Genomic DNA, 24371 nt, shown 5'->3' with positions numbered 1-24371 from the left:
TTCGCGATACTTCCACTCCATCTTCTGAAAAATGGCCTTACACCTCTCCTCTCGTCGGGCGCTCTCGATCTCTAAAATCACGGTCTGAAAGAAAGACAGAAAATAAAAAATAAGAACGAAACTGAGCTCAACAAGAAAAAAGAACGGAAAAAAAAATCAAAAGGCTTACCCTAAGAGCGAGGTCGGCTATACTCCTCGACAAAGTAGCATCATTTAGCTACTCAAGGGTTTTACCCTCCATATTGGAACAGAGGGGACCAAGATAAAGGATCACATCCTCGGTATCCACCAGAAAATCCCGGTCCAAGGGGATCACAATGGTCCGCGTGGTCTCCTCCAATCTTACATCAAGTCGGGTATGTAACACCCGAAAATTTTTTGAAGTACTTAAGCGCTATTAAGAAAGTTGATGTGCGCTAATTATATTATTTTGTATGCAGACAAGAACTATTAATATGATGGATATCATTTGGATATGATAATAAGTGTACGAGGCATATTATAAGTGGTGTGGGGTCTAAGGAGAGCCCTAAGTCTATGTCAAGTTGGAAATTACATGATCGACTAAAGATCCAAATGCGTACGCATAAGACTAAACTTTGAACGAGAATATCTACATATATATAAAGATTTATGTGATGAACAACCTATAAAATGAAAGATCTTCGAGTCTAGTTTCTAACGCTTCAAACCGTTCTTCATTTGGACACTTCTACAAGAAGTTATGACCAAATTAACAAAGGCTGGCAGAATGTGATTCTGCGGCCAATTCTGCGACCACATAATCATTACGCGGGCCGCAGAATGGTCACATAATTGACCAGTGCAGCCTAGTTTTGGGAATCGATTTTGTGATCCATTGTACGACCCGCATACCTATTCTGCAGTCCATTCTGCGATGGCAGACCTGAGTTCGAAAGGTTAATTTTTCTATTTTCATAACCCGGCCCCATTTTGATAAATAATCTTTGGGGCCTATTTTGGGGCGATTTTCTGAGGAATTTAGAGATAGGTAAGAGAATTTTAGAGAGAGAAGGAGGAAACTTAACATTCCAATCATCCAATCTTGCACCAATCTTCAAGAATCAAGGAAGCCAATCACAAGATCTTCATCTAAGAGGTAAGGTTCCATACCCTAGTCTTTAATTTTGAGTGTGGGGTAAATGATGGGTGATAGGGTGTATGATTCTTCGGTGTAAGAGTATTATGTATACATGTATGTACAAATAAGGTTTGTGGGAAGATTGTTGAGCTCAAATGGGTAAAGATTGGGTTGTGGGGTGAAGGAAATCTTGTAGAAGAACCTTATAGTCAAATTTGCACACCAAGTGTTTGATGAAATGTTTAAATGAGGTGAACCCATGAATATCTTCCTAATTATGGTTCACTTTTGTTATGTTTCTAAATAGATTGAAGTTGCTAGGATTTTCGGTACATTGTAGTAATCTAAGGAAAGCTCAAGCAAGTTATGTTGGCTAAACTCCTCTCCTAGAATTGAATCCCACGATGTTCTTGTAAGTCCCGATTTATTCATTATAAATTGACTATTCTGAATAAGTTTTGTGTCGAAAGGTATATGTTTAAAATGTGTTCCGAACGCTCTTGTCATATTGTGATATCATACGAGAATGGGTTCAAGTATGGGATGTGTGTTAAGATGTTATGACTTCAAGTCGTGTTTCGATGAAGGCTATTATGCCAAATTGTGTAAGAAATCTCGATATACTTAAGACTCTTAATTATTCATGTGTGTAATGAAAGCTGTGATTAAATATGCTTGAAAGTGAAAGGGATGAGTTGGGATATAAAGTGTGGCCACCGTGCCAAGAATGAAAGTTATACTTGTGGCTAATGGTGCCAATGAAATGAAATGATGAGAGAAAGGTTATGAAATGAGTCTTGAATCAACTATTCCAAATTGACTCTGAAAATAGAATTGTCTAAAAGATTATGTACTCAAGTCATGTCCAAATGTGGTTGTACTAACACCTATGCTATGCTTGGTAGGTATTTCCAATATGTTTTGAGCTCTTACATAATCATGAGTTGAAATGGTGTATTGCCCTTTTGGGGAAAAGTATTTCAAGAATAAATGATGTGTTACTCATTTATGATTTTAACTTGTGCTTCGATTGCCAATCATTTTACTCCATTTCTTGAAAAGAAATCCATTGTGTTTAAAGTATCCATTACCAATGAACCTAAAGTTGTGATTTTCGGAATATTCTATATGTTGATATTTATGATGATGATCCATGAAAGGAAAGACATGAAAGTGTGAAATATGAAATACGACCATTGTACTATGAAAGAAGAATTATATGTATGGCCAAGAGAGCCAATGAAATAATGATGTTGTAAGTGGTTGAAAGTACAAATTAAGTGATATATAGTGTGAAAGGTTATGAGATGAACGTATTTGTACTCTTGTTTCCAATGTGTTATAAGCCCCTACGTTCTTGTGAGTAAAGGCTATGGTGTTCCTAAATGTTCTAAATACTCTTAATATTCTATGAACACCCATGGTAAGTACAAGTAAGTGATAGTATGAACATAAAATGTGATTGTTTGCCTAAGTGCAAATTATGAGGTGTTGTATGTCCCAATGGTTTCAACTATAGTAGTATGCTTCTGAAATAATATATGTAAATGACTTCGATGTTAAGTCCTCAAGAATCATGAACTTAGTCAATGACCTCAAGATGTCAAGTGAGTGAATAACGAGATGAAAGAGAAGTGTCATATGCTAAATGATGATGAACCTTAAGAAAAGAAATTGGGCTCATGTGCCATTGAAATTGACTTATTGATTCACCATGCATGTGCTAATGTAATGAGCTATGTTTCTCCATGATGAGCATGAACATGAAGTGTTCCAATGATCTGGGAACTTATGACCTCAATGTAATGTTAATCATGTCGCTTTGAGTTTATATATGGTTATGTGCATAATGATGTGTTATGAACCCTATGGACGGGCTATGAAACACATATGTGTATAATATAATATGAATAAACACTATGAACGGTCTATGAAACGCACATGTGTATTGTGTAAGTAAACACTATGAACGGTCTATGAAATGCATATGTGTATTGTGTAAGTAAACATTGTGAACGGTCTATGAAATGCACATGTGTATTGTGTAAGTAAACACTGTGAACGGTCTATGAAACGCACATGTGTATTGTATGGTATATGTGAATCCTATGAACGATCTATGAAACGCATAGGTGTATTGTGTATGAAATCCTATGAACGGTATATGAAATACATAGGTGTATTATGTATGAAATCCTATGAATGGCTTATGAAAGGCATAGGTGTATTGTGTATGAAATTCTATGAACGGTCTATGAAATGCATAGGTGTATTGTGAGTGGAATCCTATGAATGGTCTATGTATAATATGATATGTGAACACTAAGGGCGGTCTATGAAATATATAGGTGTAAGATAAGAGAGGGATATGGACGGTCTAGTAAGACGCATTGTTAACGCATACATTATGTGCCATTTTCATTGGCCTTGTTTGTACATGTTGTTTCAATTACTTTATATTATGTATTCCACGCATAGTTCATATGGCTCAGTTAATCCTAAACGAAGTTTAAAGTGATGTAAACATAACGAGACTTGAAATGTGAATGTATGGGATATTTCATAGTTCTTGATGTACTACATATGACTCTTATTTGAATTACCATGATTTCACATGTTGTTCTGTTTGCCTTACATGCGAGTACTATTCCACATGTACTCACGTCCCTTTTGTCGGGGGTGCTGCATCTTTTAATAGATGCATGTATACTTCTACAGGATGATATGGATCTTTGGTAGGGATCTTATGCGCAACATATTATGATGAGCCTACTACAATTCTAGTGGGCATTCGAGTCTAGTTGGTTTTATGTACTTAGATATCTATTGTCATAGAAGTTCCATGTACACTGTGGATCATGTACTTAAGTTTTGAGTTTCGTCATGTATTTATGTTCACATATATTTATGAAGCTATGTACCCATCACGAGAGAAAAAAAATAAAAAACATTATGGACTATTGAGCCAAATGTATTCAATATGAAAGTCAAGATCTAATTATGTTTTGATAAATCATGCATGAGTTATGATGAGAGATTGATGTAATGTAGGCTTGCTCGACTGGGTTCACTCGGTTGAGCGTCGGTCGTGCTCTCCGAGTTCGGGGCGTGATAGGGTAAGTCATTCCCCCATCATCCTCACCTCCTCAGCATCCATATCGGAGCCCGTCTCGGAACCTTCTTCGGCTACGCTTTTCCCCTTTGTGTCAACCCGGGAAGAAGGATAATCGGCTGGTAGCAAGGCTGATGGCTCATCCTGTCGTAAAGTATCAGGGACTCTCGCAGATGGCCCTTCAAAATCCATCACGGCCTCAGGGAGAGACATACCCTCCTCGGCCCCCGATGATGGCAGAATCATGGGCGGTAACTCGATGTCATCTCCAAGATCTATGGTCGTCGTTTCTCGAATGACAAAATCCTCCATCAATGAGCTCCCCCACGAACAATGTTTTCTCCGACATCTACAGATCGCCTCTTATGGGGAAGAAAATTATCACCATTCGGCGATGAGGACGACGAAGAGGAATCGTCTATTAGATGATGCAGAGGAGAAGTTGAGAGTCCCGCATCATGCGTAGTCGATGACCGAGCAGACCTCACGGCGGCAGAAGGAACAGAAGTGTTGCCTTCCTTTTGCGGAATGCTGGAGCAGGAGCCTTTAGCCTTTTCGAAGATCCTTGGGCTGCAAAAGAAAAGTTAAAAGACTGTCATTTCCTGCACAAAATCGTAATGAGCAGGCGACCATGAGGTCGAAACGGCATGGACAAAAGATAACAAACGTACAAGTGAATACAAATAGACGAACTCACCGATCACTGAAGGTGCGAACCCGAATTTCTTGATAAATGATGGCCATTCATGAATCCTCGCTGTGAGAGGCAAGACCTGGCGGACCCAGTCATGAATGTCCACAACCAAGAGAGGGGGCGAAGTCTCGGCTGCGCGAGGGAAAGACGGAATGTTAGACTATGACTAAAAACGAGCAAAACAAATGCTTGGCAAAGAGATACTTACGGGCATAATTCCAAGCCTCAGGGAATTCTCTCGCGTTGGCTACCACGTCCTCGGTCTTGACGAAGAAGTAGATGAGCCAGAACTGATGATTTGCTTTATCGTCCATCTTCACTACCAAACTTTTACTTCCTCAGTGACGAAGATGTAGTATCGTCCCCCTATAGAAACTAAGGGCGAAGAGGTGCATCAGGTGGCGAAGAGAAACCCCACGACCAACCAACAACGCATATTTCGTCAACATGCGGATATGTTTGTAAATGTAAAGGGAGAGTTGGGTCGGGAAGACGCCGTAGTAGCGGCAAAATTCCCCCGCCAATGGGAGAAGTGGAAAGGAATAGCCTACATAGAATGGATACGCGTAGAACGCGCAATATCCTGGGCGGTGTATTTGTACCACGTCGCGTCCCCCCGGAACCAAATCGATGTGAGTCGGAATTCTGAACTTTGCCCTAAATTCAGCGAGATCGACCTCGTTCATCACCGATTTCGAGGCCTCAAGGTCGTCTTCAGGTAACTTAGAAAAGTCAGATCTAGTCTTTTCACTACGAGAAATTATTTTCTCCACCATAGGAAATCTATCATCCTCAGGGGCAACAGAAACAACGTCGTCGTGAGGAGGCATACGTACCGCCAAGGGGGTAGGGTTAGCCGCCATATCGGAGCCAGAGGGTGCGTTGACCATATTTTTAAAGGAGGATGTTTTAAGCATAGGAGTTGGAAGCAACGAAGATCGCTGGGATCAGGAGAGTGAAAACGCAACGACGAAGCAAAAAGGAGACTAGGGTTCAATATGGAGAATGAAGGAAAGAAACACATAGGATTCGATATTAGGAGAAGGCAAAACAAACACAAATGGCCTTAGATCCCTATTTATAAGAGTTCAAGCCCCAAGACCGAGAAATCAGGATATCATTACCCAGCCCAGGTATCGAAACGACAGAGGCGCAAGAAACTACGCAAAGCATCGGAAAAATACGTCATAATGACGCATGATGTCAGGTCATCATTATGAAACAATGCATTCCCAAAGTTTGCAACTCACGAAAAGTCATGTTGCCACCTCGCCTAAAGCGTCGCTACCCAACTTGCTCGCCCAATTTCGTCAACTACGACAAACAGACTCTGTTTATCAAGGCTGTCCGAGCTCGGCCTTAATAAGCAGAGGGACTAGCTGTGTAGGCTAAAATCTATCTTTAGAATATCTAGCGTAATATGGCATTAAAGAAAGTTACCGGTCGAGCTCACCCAAGACGCAGCGAGGTCAATGGCCAAGGTGCCGACATGAGTCGTGGTCGAGATATCGACAGATCGCAGTCAAGATGTCAGCGAGGGTCGAGATTGACTATTGATAATAAGACTTGTAATGGCTAATTTGTGAGGATAGGGTACTAAAAAGGAATATTCTAGTAGATATTCCCTTCATTTGTACTATTAGTGTTTCCTAGGAATAAGGCCCCGTATATATAGAAATAAGAGGCAATGATAAGGGCATGTAATATTCATTATGATAAGAACACTTTTGAGAAGAGGATTCTCTCTCTTGCTAAAATACAAAAATTGCCTTTTTATAAATATCTTTGTTCATATATTATTCCCCACTTTTTCATCAGATCCAAGGATCGTTCATGCGAATCTTGGATCATATGTCATTCATCATTGTTAGGCAAAATATTCGTCTCACCCATCTATTAAAGGGTGAATCATTCTCTTTATTTACTTAAATACTATTTATTGACATTTATTGTTAGTTATATCACCCTTAATGTTCTTACTTTAAGAGTATTTTACATTTATTATTACCGACCATATACGGAATCTGTCCCATCTACTATTCATTTTTGTACTTAATATATAGAGTTATTATCCTTAGTTAGATTTAACCCCGTACTACATAAATTTAATAGTTTAACCGAAGATTATATTTTTTGGTCAAACAACAATCACTTCAGAAACTGAGACTGAGATCTCCAAAGTTGGTCGAGCGCATGGTCCTCTCAGGGCTTCTGCCTATATCACAGTTTCAACAAGATTTGATTATCAGCCATATATTTGTAAGGACTATAAAGAGACAGGATATTATGGATACCGGGACGCTTGTAAATTTATGCATGATCGCGGAGATTATAAGTTTGGGTGGCAGCTTGGAAAAGAATGAGAGGTAGCTTATATAGTAGCCGTGTAAAGCAATATGAGTATTTGACAAGAAAGGAAACAAATAAAACAAGAAAATAAGCAAACAAGAAAAAATAGGATCCTACATTTACAGTTAGGATATTCTAAGAATCGGAGTCTTAAAGTGTGAAGTGTGGTCCCTTCGGGGATTACCCAATTGGTTTGGAGGGCGGTCCTGAAATTGATTCTCCCTCGATACCTTCTGGATCGAGCCAAGCCCTGTGCGGTTTACATCACATGTATGGTTTGCAGGTTATTACACAGTGAGGAATTTATTCAGTGCACACGGAGTACTCAGTACTCACCCGAATAACAAAAATTGTGACAAAAACTGTAACAGCTGCATATTTTACTGGGGTTCAAAAAGAAAAGTGTGAAGTGTGGACCATCAAATTTGAACTGATGGTTCCTTTGCCATCTATATAATTATAGAGTGAACATCTTTTGATGTAAAATATTTCCAAAATTCTCTTTGTAACACCAGTGGAGTGTCGTTTTCTTATCACCTTTTCTTGAAGATCTCCCAAAAGCAAAAATGCTGCACGATTTGAAAAGAGAGATTTGAAGGATCTTATAAGCTAGTATTTCAATACGATTAGAATATCACCAATTCAGCATAAAATGAAAAGGACTAATATCCACGGACTAGCAACATCAAAATAGCGTTGAGATAATTGCAATTATCATAACACTATTTTGATATGAGAAAGGAAATTCGGGAGCAACAATTGAACTCCCAAATCGAAACATTTGTTAAGAAGCAGAAATTCATGAGAAAATATGGGCATGATCTATGAACAAACTGAATCTGATGTGTAGTAGTTTAGGTGTGGTATTTTAGTTGATTGGTAAACTTGACTGTGAAATACAACTTTATGTTTTGTTTTTAAACTTGAATGTGGACTACTATTTAGATATTTTTATGCCCAAAATTGTTAGGTTTAATGGTTGGTATTGTTAGTTTAGGTTGTGTTAATGGTTGGTATTGTTGGTTTAGGTTGTGTTAATGGTTATTGTTGGTTTATATTGTGTTAATGGTTGGTATTGTTGGTTTAGATTGTGTTAATGGTTGGTATTGTTGGTTTAGATTGTGTTAATGGTTGATTGGTTGTTGGCGTTATTGTATTGTAATAGTTTGGCATGTGGTGTAGCTCAAAATTGGGCAGACTTCTGCCCAGTTTTACAGAAAATTCTGACTGATTTCCGACGAAAACAGTCGGACAACTGCCCAGATTTTACCAAAAATTCCCAGATTTCCGACCGATTCGGTCGAAAATTTAAAATAAATAAATTAATATTTAAACGTTTTCGATGGATTCCGTCGGAAATTAAATAAAATTTATTTTTTAATTATTAATTTCCTATCGATTCCGTCGGAAATTATATATTTATATTATTTAATTTTAAATAAATAATTATTTTTATTTATATTATTACGACTGATTCGGTCGGTAAATTCCGACCACTTTGGTAGGAAATTTGAAAATATTTGGTCGTTTGACCTTTTGAACGTTCCGACTACTTTGGTCGAAAATCACCGACGAATTCGGTCGGAAATTATTCTCCGACTAACTGTTTTCTGACCGACCAATTTTGATCGAAAAGTAGTCGGCAATTCGTGATTTCCGACCGTTTTGGCGGTCTGAATTCTGCCATTTTCCAATAGTGTTAGTAATATATTATTATTAGTGTCCACCTTCACTAGAAAGAGTTTAAGTTCTATGCACATATAGTATAATAAATTATTTAATATAATTCAATCATTTAAAAAATTATTTGAAGGTAACTTAATTTAATTCTATTGGTTTATTATCTATTATAAATGATAAGTGACATGATATAACAAGTTAAATTACATTTATGGTATAAGAGATTAATTTCTACATTAGTATATAACTTCTTTAAAATAAATAAATTAATTTGAATGACAGGTTGTTATCAACAAATTGAAACAGAGGGAGTAATTATTTTCCCAAAGTTACTAGAATAATGGAAATGCTTGAAGGGTAAAATATCTCCCATGGTTGGTTGGATCCGGAAGGGGTGTTCACAATTGTTTTTCTGTACTTTTAACCCCAATTGTATATTATAGTCACACCTCTAAATAACATCATCCTATATAACAGTCATTCATTATAAAAGCCAAGTTATTTTAAAATTGATTTTTAAGTTATATTTTACCTCTTTATAATAATTTTCTTACCTATAACAGAAACAACCATATTTATAGCAGAACGCTCTTTGTAGATTTATCCCTCTATAACAACCATATAGAATCTTTAAAATTACTAATAACAATTCTAAAAAATATACAAACAATCGTTTCCATTATACAAAGTTTCTATCTTGCATAAGACATAAGATTTGAAGATTTGCATATGATATATTTTTCATTGGATACCTTTTTGGTGAAAATTTGAACACAAATCTTCGTCAATTCAAGCGTTATATCGATAGTAAGAGAATGAATCGACGAAACAGCTACAAGTACAAAGTTCTTCCATCAATCTTGAAAAAATTTATTTTCCTTAAAATTTGTGCCTTAGAGTTTAAATCTTTGTATGTTTAGTTATGAATTTATTAATAATGTATTAGTTTTCTTCAATATTTACCTGTGAACTATGCATATCTTCTAAGATTTTAAATTTGAATAATTTTCTTATCTTTTATATGTAATATTAAAAAAAGAAAAATAGTTAATTTTTGGATTAGTTTTATCTATAACAGTCAAAAAATATTTAAATGTCAAATGTTGTTGTAGGTGTATAACAAATATCGAAACAAACAAGACTGTTATAGAGACGTTTGACTGTATTTCATATTCTGTAGCTTTATAGCGACTTCACAGACCAAAAATAAATAAATTATTTGTGTAAATATTTCAAAGTCTTACTTTACCTCACTTGTTCTAGTTAACACTTGAACAATATTGTCTACTACGGAGTATCTTTTTACAAATGGCAGAATAACCTAATAAACACTTTTACTTGTCCCGTTTTGTCATCCCGGTCCCAATACTTTACGAAATTTCATCTAGACACTCGTAGTTTTTAAAACACATTACTTTAAACTCCTCTGACCGTTGACCAAGCATACGTGGCAAGTTCATGATCGACTTGGACAAAATACGTGAACTTCACGTGTATAACGAGAGTAAACCTAAAAAATTTAGACTAAAAATGATTAAAATAAGAAGAAAAAATAAAAATAAAAAGTAAATGTAAAAGACAAAAAAATAATACAATAAAAAACTAAATATATTTGTTCTTTCTTCTTTCCCCAACCCCCTCCCCCGTTTCTTTTTCTCTTTCTACCTTTCCCCTTTCCCGTTCTTTCCCCACCCCTCCTCCATTTTTTCTTTTATCTTCTCCCCTTATTCCTTTTCCGTTATTCCCCTTCTCTATTTTTCTTTTCTCTTTCTCCCCTTATTCCTTTCCGTTATTCCCCTCCCCATTTTCACAAACCTTCTGTCAATATTTAAAAAAAAAATAGTAGTAAATATTTTTTGAAGAGCAATCACCATTAATGTTTCTGAGATGAATGAGATCTATGTCTATTGGCGGTATTGAATCTGGTTTGGGTAACAATTATTTCAGGATTAATAGATTCTTAGGTGGTAGAGCGAATATTTAATGGTAGAATTTTATTTGATGAGAGAAGCTGAAAATCTAATTTTTTGGGCAGTTTATGGTGAGGTGTTAGTTTAGTTGTCCACCGTGGTGTTGCCGCCGGTAAAGATGGTAATATGCAAGCTATAGGATTAGATTCCCCTCTTTCCAAGATTCAAATTTTGAAAAAATATTCTAATATCTTCATTCATTAATGGCACAGAAGTTGTCTGCATTTCCTTATTTTTCTTGGTTATCTAAGGTCTTGATTTTTTCCCCTCTTTTTGTGCTCAAGCAGAGCTTATCTACCAAGATTTCTTAGCTTCAACTACTTGGTTTAAGGATCTCAGATTAACGAGTTTAAACCAATTTAAGGGATCTATTGCAAGCTTATGGCTCTCTAACAAAGTTGATTTTGGTGAAGGCGCCTTGTTTCATATGATAGAGGGACATGTTTGACTATCAAAGAGACTAATATAAGACGAAAGATGCCATGTTTGATGTTTTCAATAGTTGGTCAAGGGTGGGGAGGAATAGAGCGGAAAAAAAGGAAAAAAATTAAATTTTTGAAATTAAAGTTAAAAAAAGAATGATGTATCATTAAAAATTTGATGTGGACTATGATGTGTCATCCACATCGTGTGTTTGAAGAACACGCGAGACTGAAAGGGTTTAAAGTAATGTGTTTTAAAAATTACGAGTGTCTGGATGAAATTTCATAGAATATCGGGACCGATTTGATAAAATGGGACAAGTACAAGTGTTTATTAGGCTATTCTGCCTTTTACAAATATCATCGAAACTCTATTTATCATATTTTATGATTATTTTCCTTTTAAGGGAATCATTTTCTCGAAAATATTTTCCGACCATTTATTCAGCTTCGCGACAAGCATTGACAGCCATTCTCTGGCCTAACCCAGCCACCGCGCGACGCCGCTAGTCTCTACCCTCGCGTTGAGCTCAAATTGGTGTGGGAAACATGAACGGGTTAGTGGTCCGTGCACCTACCATTTGTGTTTCATCTGTGAAGTTGAGCCAAGATTTTCACAATCATTTGTACCCTTCGAAGTTCTTTCGCACAAGAACTTATCCCAAGTGTCGTTGCATTAAAAACAAGGACACCCAAAATGTTTCCGAGGTACTTTGCCTTTCACTACCTCTTTTCTCTAACACATATTCGCTAGAAGAAACTCAAAAACTTAACTTTTTTGCCTTACATTTGTCCATTGTTAAGTTAAACAGAGCTAAAGAAAATTGATAGAAAAGAAAGCATGGTAATTTCGATGGTAAACAGAGAACATTTATGTAGGATGGTTATGTCTTTGAGTATAATTGGCAAATTGAGATTTCTATGTATAAGTTTTTTGGTCATTTTTTAGTCTTTTACCAAAGACAAGGAAAGTCCAATACTACAACAACAATAAACAATGAAAATGTCTAGGGAAGTTTCTTTACTTTCTATTGGTGCATAGGGTGTTACAACTTAAATCTAGTAGCTTAATTAGATGAATTAGAAGTGAAAAGAGGTGGAGTAGAGGCTTATCTAGGATTTAGAGTTTACGAGTTCATCCAAACTATTGAAAATCTGCCTACTTTTTTTTTCATGTGCTTATGTGACTTGAGCTGAAAACAATAGGTTCACTTGAACCCATTGTTGAATTTGACAAGATTAATGTGAACTAGTGTGAACATTTGGAAGTCTCCTTTTAGGAGGAAATTGGTAGATGCATTTTTTCATGCATTTACATTGCATGATCACACTTAATGTGATGTCATGCATGATATTATTAAGGTCATTTCCCTCCTATAAATAGCAAGGATTTTGTTCATTTCTAAACATCTCTCACTTGCCTTCTTATCTCCTAAGGCATTTGAATCTTCTTTCTCTCTTGTAATATTTCACTTGTATTTTTGGAGTGAAATAAAGTGTGAGTTGATTGTATCCGAGGACTAGGCAAAAATCAAATTTTGCCGAACCTCGTTAATTTCTGGTGTTTTTTTTATTATTGTCTCACTTACTATTTATTAACTACCTTTAGATATAGTAGTTGTGATTTAATCACTCTCTATATATTCAGCTTCCGCAACACCCATTGCCTCGCTTTAGATCTGTAGGCGGTGGAAGTATATAGAGTAAGATGAAAAAGGGAGTAGTTTGGAACTCTGCAGCTGCATAGTTGCTGAGAAACTTGTGACTTGTTTTAAGACCATCTACCCTTAATGACAACTGTGGTGAAACTTCAGATAATTTGAGCATTTTGACGTGTTATCATTAAGTCATTAGTGAGGAAAGGGATGGACCAGACTCTAAATTCTTGGTGTTCCTAACTTCCTATGGAGAATTTGTACCAAACACTTCAGCCTAAAGAGAATGAGCAACAATGGAATGAGAGGATGAGGTGCCTCGGGTACTCGCATTTAAGTTTGCTTAGAGCCGCCTTATTTCATAAATGCAAAGATTTAGGATTTTTTCTGATGCTAAACAGGAACAAACATAGAAGGCTATAATAGAACCACAAAAGAAGTGTGGACAGATTATGGATCACATTGCTGCGATTTGTTGTCCAGAAATAGGTAACTTGAAATAAAAGACTGTCTTTGGAACAGGAAGCAGAAAGCTAATTTGCATAACAGATGACTTGGAGTTATCATTGATTCATCGTGGCAAATTGTTTGATGCTCGCAATTTTGAAAAGATCAAAACTCCAAAAAGATGGTAAACCCCAAGCAGGACCTAAGTGTTAAAGCCATGAGATAAATTATGTTTGAACTGAATATAATCTCGAGGGGGGTGGGCTAGTGGTTGAGGCATGGGAGTAAAGAGGTCTCAGGTTCTAGTCTCAGTTTTAACAATTGATGTCAATCCATCCGTTCATCTTTTGTGGGTCGGATTACCCTGGCAACCTATGTTGGCCGGCTGGATAGGCTGCCAGGTGGTTAGTCGTGAGAGAGAGCGAGCGAGAGAGAGAGAGAGAGAGAGAGAGAGAGAGAGACGTAACCTGCAAGAATAGGGAAGAAAGTGAATAATGGAGTGTGTTAAGCGGATCGATTAGGTTCTCAGTACTCCATGATGTGGGCATGTGACATTTTGAGCTTTTGAGTTAGTCAGCGCATTTCATGTAGATTTAGATTCTACAGGGTAACTAATAAATTGAGTCAAGTTGGAAAAGGAATCTCCAATATGTGGGTTAACATGACTGAAAACCCAATCAAACATTCTTGAAAAACAATTAACTTGCATATTTAAGTTCGAAAAAATACCAGTGATTAATTAACATGATAATGGATAGTCCCGAAATGATTAGTGATAAATCTAAGCTTGTATTCAGTTTTCTATTCCAAAATTTGTACAAAATTGTCATTCAGATATATGTTTTTCAATTTAACAGGGCTTCTCGGTCCTTAAATCAGATAATCCTTGTGATGGGGGGAGTTTGTGGAGCAATATGGCTTTCTATCTTTTCAGTATGCACGTCCCTTTGAGTTTTGGCGGCTTATCTGCTGTTACCAGTATATTGCATTGTTCAGCTCTTGATCCACAGACCGAGGTGAATAAGATTTGTACATAACATTATTAGAATGTTTCTGTTCTAGTGTTGTGGGTTGGTTTGATGAATTATGATTAAGTTCAAGAGATATAAGCATAATTTCTCTTGTGTTTTTTTTTGCTTCTTTTTCTGTTAGAAATTAATTCAATCGAACCAACATCGTGACCACTTTTGTGGAACTCAAAAATGAAGTCTATCGCACTTGGGTAGCACTCAAAACGTCTAAACTTTTCTCAACTAGCAAATAGTCCATTAATTTATTACTGTAATAAATCTGGTGGTATCTTTACTTGTTTATTTTCCTTAGCTCACAACTTATATACAGTCCTTACTTTTTTCACCACAGGCATTATCCTTAGTTGCACTTCAGACGTTAGAGCTTATCGGCGTTCTGCTTCTTTTAAGATGTCCTGGGAAGCCCCAATACAAGCTTCGTGATTTCTTTCAAGAGAAGCGATCAGCAAAAGAAAGGAACTGGTTATTTGTGTCAGCTCTTGGCTTTGGGTTCCTGGTTCTGTTGGTTTTCACCACTTCAATTATTGTTGACTGGTTGATAGGTACCAAGGTAAGCTGTTTATGTTTCCTTTTTCAGATGCAATATCAAATTGAAAGTTGAAATGCTTATTGCATTAACTCACCTTGAAATAAAAGATGGAGAAGAAAAGAAAGAGGACAAAAATCATGATTTATTATTCCATGTCACTTTATCATGATAATTAGATAATACGGAAATTCTGAATACCCTCTTGCGACTAACCTATGCAATAAAGCAACCTCATATTCTTACTGAGGTTTTGAAAGTTTTAACCAGGGTTGGCAGGTAGTGCAAATCTTTAAGAACTGACCTTACTTTCCCTGGTGATAAACGTCTCAGCATGCCTTCTTACTCTTTATATGACCCAACTTGTGTTGCGTTCTTTGAACACACTTGCTACTTTGGCTTTAATTGCCTTACTTTTAGGACTACTGAATTGTATTTGACATGTTGGCATGTTTAGATAGTAAAATTGGGGGGAAGGATTTCCCTGCACTTGATTCTTGTGGACGTTACATGGGAATTAATACAAGCTTTAGTTGAATGACTGATGAGGAAGCTAAAGCAGCAGATGTTTTGAATTAGAGGTATGCAAAACTAAAGCACCAGAAAAGTTTAGTTGAGTTTGAGAAACGAACATGCCTATAAATATACATGTATTTGATTGAGTTTCTTGCCTCTTATATTGGTTTAGTTGGACCTAGAACGGGAGATGAAGTCAAGGTGCATGCACAGATGCATTTTCTTGTCTATATTCGTATTACTATCTCACTTTGACTTGTTGTTCTTTGCTGTATGATGTAATAAATCTAGAACGTCGTTGTTTGATGAACTTTGCAGGAAGTCAACAATCCAATCTTGAAGGAAATTCTTTCGAGTGGACCAATCTCGATAACATCATGCATCCTGGTCTACTGTATCATCACCCCCTCGCTAGAAGAAATTGTGTACAGAGGGTTCTTCTTGACTGCTCTTTCCTCCACAATGAAATGGCAGCAAGCAGTCATTGTTAGCTCAGTTGTTTTTAGTGCAGCTCACTTCTCTGCTGAAAATTTCATACAGTTGTTCATCATAGGCTTAATCCTTGGATGCTGTTACTGCTGGAGTGGAGACTTAAGGTCTTCTATTATAATTCATTCATTGTACAATGCATTAACCTTATTAATAATATATGCATCATGAGTTGTTGATTTTCCAGAGCAAGATAATTTTTTTATTTTTTGGGGGTGGGGGGTTTCGGCAGTTGATCTGATTAGCTCAAAGAAAGGGCTGTAGGTGATGGCGCGTTCTGCTTCTTATGACGAGAGCGGCGTCGAAATCCTTTCTATTGGTTCTTGCGTGGCAGCTGGTCTTGGGATAGTAATACTAATACCTCTAGCATGATAATCTTCTACAGCTTCATAAAAGGTTTTGATTCTTGTACTGTCATCAATATAACGCTTGCGAATAACTAAATTTGCACCCCAAGGATGTGGTCTAGTGATCAATCAAGCTTGGATTAAAGTACGGAGAGTTAATTTCATTTCGCAAAGACAAAAAATACTAAGCGATTTTTTTTCATTTATTTAAACCTCGGGGGACATTTACTTGATATCTGCGTAACAGGTACACTAATGTATTATTCTTAGCCCAAGATGTTATGCTTATGGCAATTAGAATTATAAGAGAACACGTATTAACAAAAAGATTTGTACTGATTTAATCCGCAAACTGGGTTTCAACTCGCAAAATGGCAAAATAGTGTCAATGGACTTAGCTCGACCAACATCCACCAAAGGGCCATACTGCTAAAATGCAAGAGATTTGGAGGTGTAACAATGGCAGAAGCTGAGAGAGAGAGTCGACTGAAGAAGAAATGAAATCACTATCTTATTGAAGATGATAGTCGGTACATTTATACACCTAAGCTATCCAACTAACTTTAAGTTAAGCAACTAACTATTGGACAGCTCACTAACAGCTGTCATCTAACAGAAAAGACACGTGACTAATTAATACATATGCTATTCTATATCACAATATACCCCCTCAAGCTGGAGGGTATAGAATGTTAAGCACTACAAGCTTGTCAAGTGGATGCACATGTTGAGCAGTTCCTAAGCCTTTGGTTAGCAAATCATCCTGCTGCTCCTTTGTGTTCACATGTGCTGCTTGAACTACCCCTTCTTTGATCTTGTCTCTAATGAAATGACAATAGATTTCTATGTGTTTTGTCCATTCATGTAGTATGGGAATTGCTGCAATCTGAATAACAGACTTACTATCACTAAGGATTGTCACTGGTTGGGTAATCTTCACACCCAACTCTTTAAACAAACCAAGTAACCATATGATCTCAGCAGTTGCAGCAGCCATGCTTCTGTACTCAGCTTCAGCTGAGCTCCTTGACACAATTTGTTGTTTCTTTAATTTCCAAGACACCAAGGAACTTCCAAACTTTATCACATAACCAATAACTGATCTTCTTATGTTGGGACATGCTGCCCAATCTGAATCACACAAACATGTTAACTCCACTGTGTGATTAGAAGCCATTAAGATTTCCTGTCCTGATGCACCCTTTAAGTATCTTACAACTCTAACTGCAACATCCCAATGAGACTTCTTGGGCCTTTGCATGAACTGACTCAAGGTTTGCACAACATAATTGATGTCAGGTCTTGTAATGGTGACATATAGCAACTTTCCAATTAGCCTTTGATAGGCACTGATGTCCTGCAATAGGGAATCATCCTTGACTCCATTTGCCTGATCATATTCCACTGAAGTGAGTTTTGCATTAGCCTCCAAGGGTGTGCAAGAAGGCTTAGCCCCACTTAACCCCATCTCTGAGATGAGTTGCAGTACATATTTTCTCTGGTTCAACAAAATGCTAGCCTTGGATCTTAGTACTTCAATTCCCAGGAAGTACTTAAGTTCTCCTAAGTCCTTGACTTTGAACTTCTGGTGTAGAATATCCTTGGCCTGTTTAATCATGCTTGCATTACTTCCTGTGATAAGAAGATCATCCACATAGACTAGGACAATCACTACCTTTTCCTGGTTCCTCAGAGTGAATAGGGAATAGTCATTATTGCTTTGAACAAAACCTGCACTTAGGAGTGCTTCTGTTAGCTTGATGTTCCACTGTCTTGAGGCTTGTTTAAGCCCATATAAGGACTTCATTAACTTGCAAACTTTCCAGTCACCTTGTTGTCTAAATCCCTCAGGCAATTCCATATAAACTTCCGCATACAAATCACCTTGTAAGAAGGCATTGTACACATCCATTTAGAACAGGTTCCACCCCTTTGAAGCAAAAAGTGCTATGATTGACCTCACAATGACCATCTTTGCCACTGGAGAGAAGGTGTCACGATAGTCCAATCCTTCTCTTTGACTATACCCCTTTGCCACTAGTCTTGCCTTATATCTCTCAATGTCCCCATCTGCTTTATACTTAATCTTATATACCCATTTTGAGCCTACTGTATTCTTACCCTCTGGCAAATCAACTATGCACCATGTTTTGTTATCTTCCAAAGCCTTTATCTCCTGCTTCATAGCCTCAATCCATTTACTGTCCTTGACAACTTTTTTGAAGGACTGTGGCTCAACCTGTTGAGAGAACTTGGCCAAATAACACTAATAACTGGAGGATGTTTTGTCATAAGATAAATAGTTTGAAATTGGATAATTGCAGGTAGCAGTCTTCTTTGTAGTGATGTAATCTTTCATCCAGAGTGGCTCCTTGGTCTGTCTTGAAGATTTCCTGCATGTGTTTGGTAGTACATTTTCATTTTCTTCTTCAAGTGATTGCTACATTTCATGGTGCAACTCATTCTGAGCCTCTGCATCCTGGAATGTTGTATTAGAATCATCAGAACTTGCCTCCTCAACTTCATGTTGTGTATCATCTTCTGCATCTATGTGATCTACACCTGTTGTTGTTTCTAGTAAGTTTGACCCATATGGAGTACTACTGTAATATGATATCTTCATATGTAGAGGAGAATACATAGACAATTCAGATTCCTTGCTCATATTAGTGCTTCCTTTGGCAAAAGGAAACTTAGATTCCTAGAAAACAACATTCCTGCTAGTAAAGAAGTGTCTAGTTTGTAAATCCAGAAGTATATATCCCTTATATGTTTCAGAGTATCCCATCAAAATTGCTGTTTTGACTCTCTCAACAAATTTGTCTCCCTTGGGCAGATTTGTTGCATAACATAGACAGCCTATAACTCTTAGATGAAGGAGAGAAGTCTTCCTACAATGTAGTAACTCAAAAGGTACCTTACCCCCTAGAATGTTGGATGGTAACCAATTTATCAAATACACTGCAGCCTTCACACACATGCCCCAATACTTTATAGGAATTGACCACTGAAATTTTAAGGCCCTAGTAGTATCAAGAATATGCCTATGCTTCCTTTCTACTATACCATTCTATTGAGGAGTATAAGGACAACTACTCCGATGAATGATGCCAAGATTACTCAACAAAGCTGCACATTGTGAGTTAAAGAATTCAGTCCCATTATCTGATCTCAGTACTTTAATCATGACTCCAAATTGATTTTGAACCATGTTTAGAAATTATTTTATTGCTACTATCACTTCAGACTTTAGTTGCAAAAAATGTACCCATGTGTATATTACTTGTTATCGAATGTAGAAACCTTATAAGGTCCCAAAGATCCATGTGATCCATGCGTATAAGATGAAACAATCCATCAGCTCTAGAATCACTAAGTGGGAATTTCAACCTAGTCTGTTTTGCTAAGGGGCAAACAAAGCAATTATTCTCTGCTATACTACTAACATAGCTATGTAACTCCTTTATATTCTTCATAGTTGACAGTGAAGGATGTCCCAGTCTCATGTGTCATAGGCTGCTCATTGTACAAATGGCCTTTAGCTTGTTAGTTAATCTTCCATCTCTAATCACATATAATCAACCTCTCTCTCTACCAATCCCCTTCACCCTGCCATTGCAGAGGTCCTGAAATACACAGAAATCAGGAAAGAAGTTGGCATTGCAAGACAATGCTCTTGTGAGCTTTGAGACTGATAATAGGTTAAACCTAAAATCAGGTACATAAAGGATATTTTTCACTATTTCTTTATCCAGCAAACATGCACTACCAGTATGTGTGATATCAGCCCTCCCCCTGTAGGTAGATGTACTCTATCATTGTTAGACTTGTCTGTAGCTCTAGTATTAGTTAACATCTCTAATTTAGAGGCAATATGATGAGTTTTTCCTGAGTCAACAATCCACTCCTCTTCTTTTTAGTTGGAATTAGACATCAAGCAAGTAACATTACCTGCCATGTTAACCTGGTGGTCACCAGAATCTTTGTTTAGTAAATTCAGAATTTGATTGTACTGTGCATCAGTGAAGTAGTATCCCTTGTTCTCAGCTATTGTCTGTCCATGTTCATCTACTTGAGAGCATGATCCAACATCTGCTTGATTCACAGCTCCAAGGGGTTCTCTCCTCCAATTATCTGGCCTTCTTCTACCATGATTTTGATTCCCATTACCAGTATTTCTCCAGTTGTCAGAGTTCCCTATACCCTGCTTCTTCTTTGGAACAAAATTTGATGGATAGCCAATGATTTAGTAACAATTCTCCTTGGTGTGACCCATCATCCGGCAATGCTCACATTGCAGAAATTGCCTTTTGCCTCAAAATCCTTGTCCCCTGCATGTTGCTTGCATAACCAAAGAAGGATCACCTTTGTCAGTCACAACATTAGTACCCACACTCTGCTGACTTTCATCCTGTACAATCATTGCATAGGTCTGATTTAGCGTAGGTGCAGTTGTCTTCATGAGAATTTTTCTTCTCGCCTGATCATAAGACTTAGTCAATCCGCCGAAGAATTGCATAACTCGTTGTTGATGTAGTTATTCCATATTTTACTTAGACTTAGGGCATCCACAATTAGAGAAAGGGAATAACACATCATACTCATGCCAAAGTTCCTTTAATTTTGTGAAATAGACTAAAACTGAGCTAGTTCCTTGTGAGAGAGTTGCAATTTCACGATGCAATTGAAAAATTCTTACTCGATTGACCTTATCGAATCTCTCCCGTAGATCCTCCCAAACGGGATGAGCACCCGATGCATACACAATACCACCAAGAAGCTCCTCACACACATTGTTTATGATCCATGACAAAACAATAGCATTACAGGTCTCCCATTGCTCCTGTAAATCAGCTGTCTTGTAGGATTCCTTTTTGCATGTGTTAGTCACAAACCCTAGCTTCCTTTCCCCCAAAAGTGCAATCCTCATCGACCTACTCCATAACCCATAGTTTTCTGACCCAGTGAGCTTTACCAGAATCGATACATAGCTCGGAGTGTCTGAAGGACCCAAAAACAGGGGATGTGTGTGGTCAATTGTGTTCTTTGACATTATCGTGTCAATAACAGTAATTGATCAAACGAAATTGAGAGATTTAGGTCAGCAATCAGTTTGAGAGTGTCACAGCGTGAGATTCCAGTATCTCCCGCTCTAATACCATGCTAAAATGCAAGAGATTTGGAGGTGTAACAATGGCAGAAATTGAGAGAGAGAGTCAGCTGAAGAAGAAATTAAATCACTATCTTATTGAAGATGATAGTCGGTACATTTATACACCTAAGCTATCCAACTAACTTTAAATTAAGCAACTAACTATTGGACAACTCATTAACAACTGTCATCTAACAAAAAAGACACGTGGCTAATTAATACATGTGTTATTCTATATCACAATACATACCTTTTATGTTATTAAAAAAAGGTTAAAATTAATTGAACGAGAATTCATTAAGGTTTATATTAAAGTTTTAAGTGCTAAATCAACACTTCAAATGCCCATAATCTAAGCTTTGTTCCGTAAAATCAAAATTCTCCACTTTTATTTTGTTAAACCAATTGTTTATTAAGATCAAACTTGGGTTGTAATGTGTGCAAATGATACACATTTCTCGAACATAAATGATTAAAGTTGATGAATTAATAACTACAGTAGTAAACTATTTATTTGAATAATTCGAATAAGTTTCTCCACAATAATCTTTTTTTTTTTTAAAAATCACTCATGGTAGTTTTTGAATTTTAGCAGGTAGTCTTTCAAATTCCTATATTGATCGTCGTGCTTATTGCTTTCTCCAATTCATCAAAATCAGTTAAATATGTGATCAGTCCAGTCTCACCTTCATCATCATCAAGTAAAACCCTTGAATTCAATGCATTATTTGCGTCGTTTAGAAAATTATCAGAAAATATTGGGGGGGGGGGGGGGGGGATACAAAATTCAAAAAATCCTTTTTTGATAAGAGAACAAATGTTTCAATATTTCTCTCCCTCTCAGGCTTTCAACCGATCAGTTATGAATTCACAATTACAAGTCTTTGTTATCTAAGGTTACTTTTTCAAAATAGAGAACAGAATAGATTCTCTCGGTCCCAATTTATGTGTCGTATTTTCTGTTTTATTATTAGTAATATTTATATAATTTATATTATATTAAAAATACGAAAATTCTTAGTAAAATATTAGTTCATGTGACAAATTTTTAAAAAACATAATGAAAATATATAAAAAACCACATAATAAATAATTTTTTTTATAAAGAATGAAAATTTTCTATGAATAATTTCTCATACATGTAGGTCGATTGACCAAACTATGTCAAAGTATTATGCTTCTTTTAGTTTATTTTTTTGTTATCTGATTTATTATCACAAAGGTTTGCTTTGTTGGCTTTCACATGACACTTTATTATTTTCAATCCCAACAAAAAGGAAATTCTTATTGTAGAATAGAACAACAATTAACAATTACGTTAGAGCTGAATATATATACAAATAAAAGGAATTTGCAGAAGAGGGAAATTCTAATAAATTTTCTAGTTAATTGTTTTCTATTTCTATTAATTTTTCTAGTTATTTCATTCTCTATTTCTAGTTGATAGATTTTCGAGGAAAAGAATCCAAGTTAATGCAATATGCTGGTGTCTCTACCAAACCAAAGTCAACTATTAATATACATTTAGCTTCTTCGTTACAAATATAACTCAGAGCTTTGATTTGAAAATTGAGAATATTAAGGAAATGTCAAAATAAGTCAAAAATTTACCAACCTTTAGCCATTAATCACAAATTTATCTAAACTAGCTAAGCGTGTACAAAAATTAAAAATCAAGATAAATAAGGACTCTTTATCTCCAAGAATCATATGCAAAGATCTTCTTCTATATTTTTAAGTATGATTAGCAATATTAGATGCAAGACGGGAAGAAAATTTTATGGATGGGGTAACAAATAAGGTGATGAAATACGGAAAAAAAAAATACACAAGAATCCAAAAACCTAAGCAAAAAGAGATATTTTTCAGTGGGTATGATTGAAATTCATTGAAAACATATAGATGAGTCAATATACAAAATTAGAGAAAGATTGGAGGTGATTTGGATTGATTTGGTATCAAAATTTGTAGTTAAAATTAAGTTTTAAAAATTATTTTGTGACACATATATCAAACATGTATCACACATTTATCTCAGACACAGAAATACATAGATGCTCATGTGATTCACATATGATACACATATCATCCTTTTGGATGCTCAACTACTCTCAAAATTCTACTAATTCATTTCAAAACTGAGAATCAAATTTCTTAAAATCTACCGATCTATTCCAACAACCCCATTTGAAAAGAAAGCAAAAATTTAGTACTTTTGCTACAAATAACTAAATGACTAATATTACTACTAATATTAGTAATATTTTATGAATTAGTTAATTTTTATACTAATTTACTTATGAACTGACATAACTAGTAGTTTTTCTTGAAAAATTCGTAAATTCAGTAAGCTAATTTAATGCATTTAGCCAATTAAATTTTGATATTTAGCCTATATCGCGTGAATTTTCCAAACAAAGTCATCATGTCGAATCCAAAAGGTCCAAACATCATGCTTCCTCCAAATTTTACGTGGCATATTTTATATTTTAGTATATTTTAAAAAGAATATTATTTTTTATATGGAGAAATAATATACTTTTAATTTTTTTTAATCATTAATAAGATAATTTATAGGCACATAATTATTTAAAATTTGTTTTATATCATAAATTTCAGAATTTTTGTTTTCTTAAACTTTGTATCTAATTAAAAAAAACACATAAATTGAGACGAAAGCAGTGACATTTGGCTACTGGAAAGCTTCTATGTGACATGTGAAGATGATCATAAGCATAGTTGTTATTGAGTACTTGGCAGGTGAAATTTGATAAAAAGGAATCATTTTTCTTTAGAAGTCTTTTAAGGAATATGTTTGCTGGGGTCACAACAAATACTGTATGGAAATTGGCAATGGAATATAGTAGAAGCAGAAGGGA

At 36.0% G+C, this 24371-nt stretch overlaps 1 protein-coding gene across 7 annotated transcripts; it reads left to right on the top strand.

Moving 5' to 3' along the window:
* The first annotated feature begins 10622 nt into the window (after positions 1-10622).
* On the top strand, positions 10623-16172 carry LOC104088258 (uncharacterized). Of its 7 annotated transcripts, none has more exons than XM_009592908.4 (4): positions 10629-12037; positions 14289-14447; positions 14794-15012; positions 15823-16172. In XM_009592908.4, exons 1-4 carry the CDS (start codon positions 11879-11881, stop codon positions 16162-16164), a joined length of 879 nt encoding a protein of 292 aa, XP_009591203.1. In that variant the 5' UTR covers positions 10629-11878; the 3' UTR covers positions 16165-16172. The 7 variants fall into 7 exon arrangements, with proteins under 7 accessions (XP_009591219.1, XP_009591203.1, XP_018623593.1 ...); XM_018768077.3 differs by lacking the exon at positions 10629-12037 and adding an exon at positions 12736-12890; XM_018768078.3 differs by lacking the exon at positions 10629-12037 and adding an exon at positions 12767-12827.
* The last annotated feature ends 8199 nt before the right edge of the window (positions 16173-24371 follow it).

This window comes from Nicotiana tomentosiformis, chromosome 7 (assembly GCF_000390325.3).
Source record: "Nicotiana tomentosiformis chromosome 7, ASM39032v3, whole genome shotgun sequence".
Lineage (NCBI taxonomy): Eukaryota > Viridiplantae > Streptophyta > Magnoliopsida > Solanales > Solanaceae > Nicotiana > Nicotiana tomentosiformis.
Note: the sequence above shows the minus strand (reverse complement) of the source record. Positions and strands in the feature narration are given on the sequence as shown.

What these genes read in the sequence shown, in the direction of transcription:
- LOC104088258 (XM_009592908.4), top strand. Translation starts at nt 11,879, where the DNA reads ATGAACGGGTTAGTGGTCCGTGCACCTACCATTTGTGTTTCATCTGTG. An exon ending in ACACCCAAAATGTTTCCGAG is followed by an intron (nt 12,038 to 14,288) that starts GTACTTTGCCTT and finishes TCAATTTAACAG; the next exon opens with GGCTTCTCGGTCCTTAAATC. An exon ending in ACTGGTTGATAGGTACCAAG is followed by an intron (nt 15,013 to 15,822) that starts GTAAGCTGTTTA and finishes TGAACTTTGCAG; the next exon opens with GAAGTCAACAATCCAATCTT.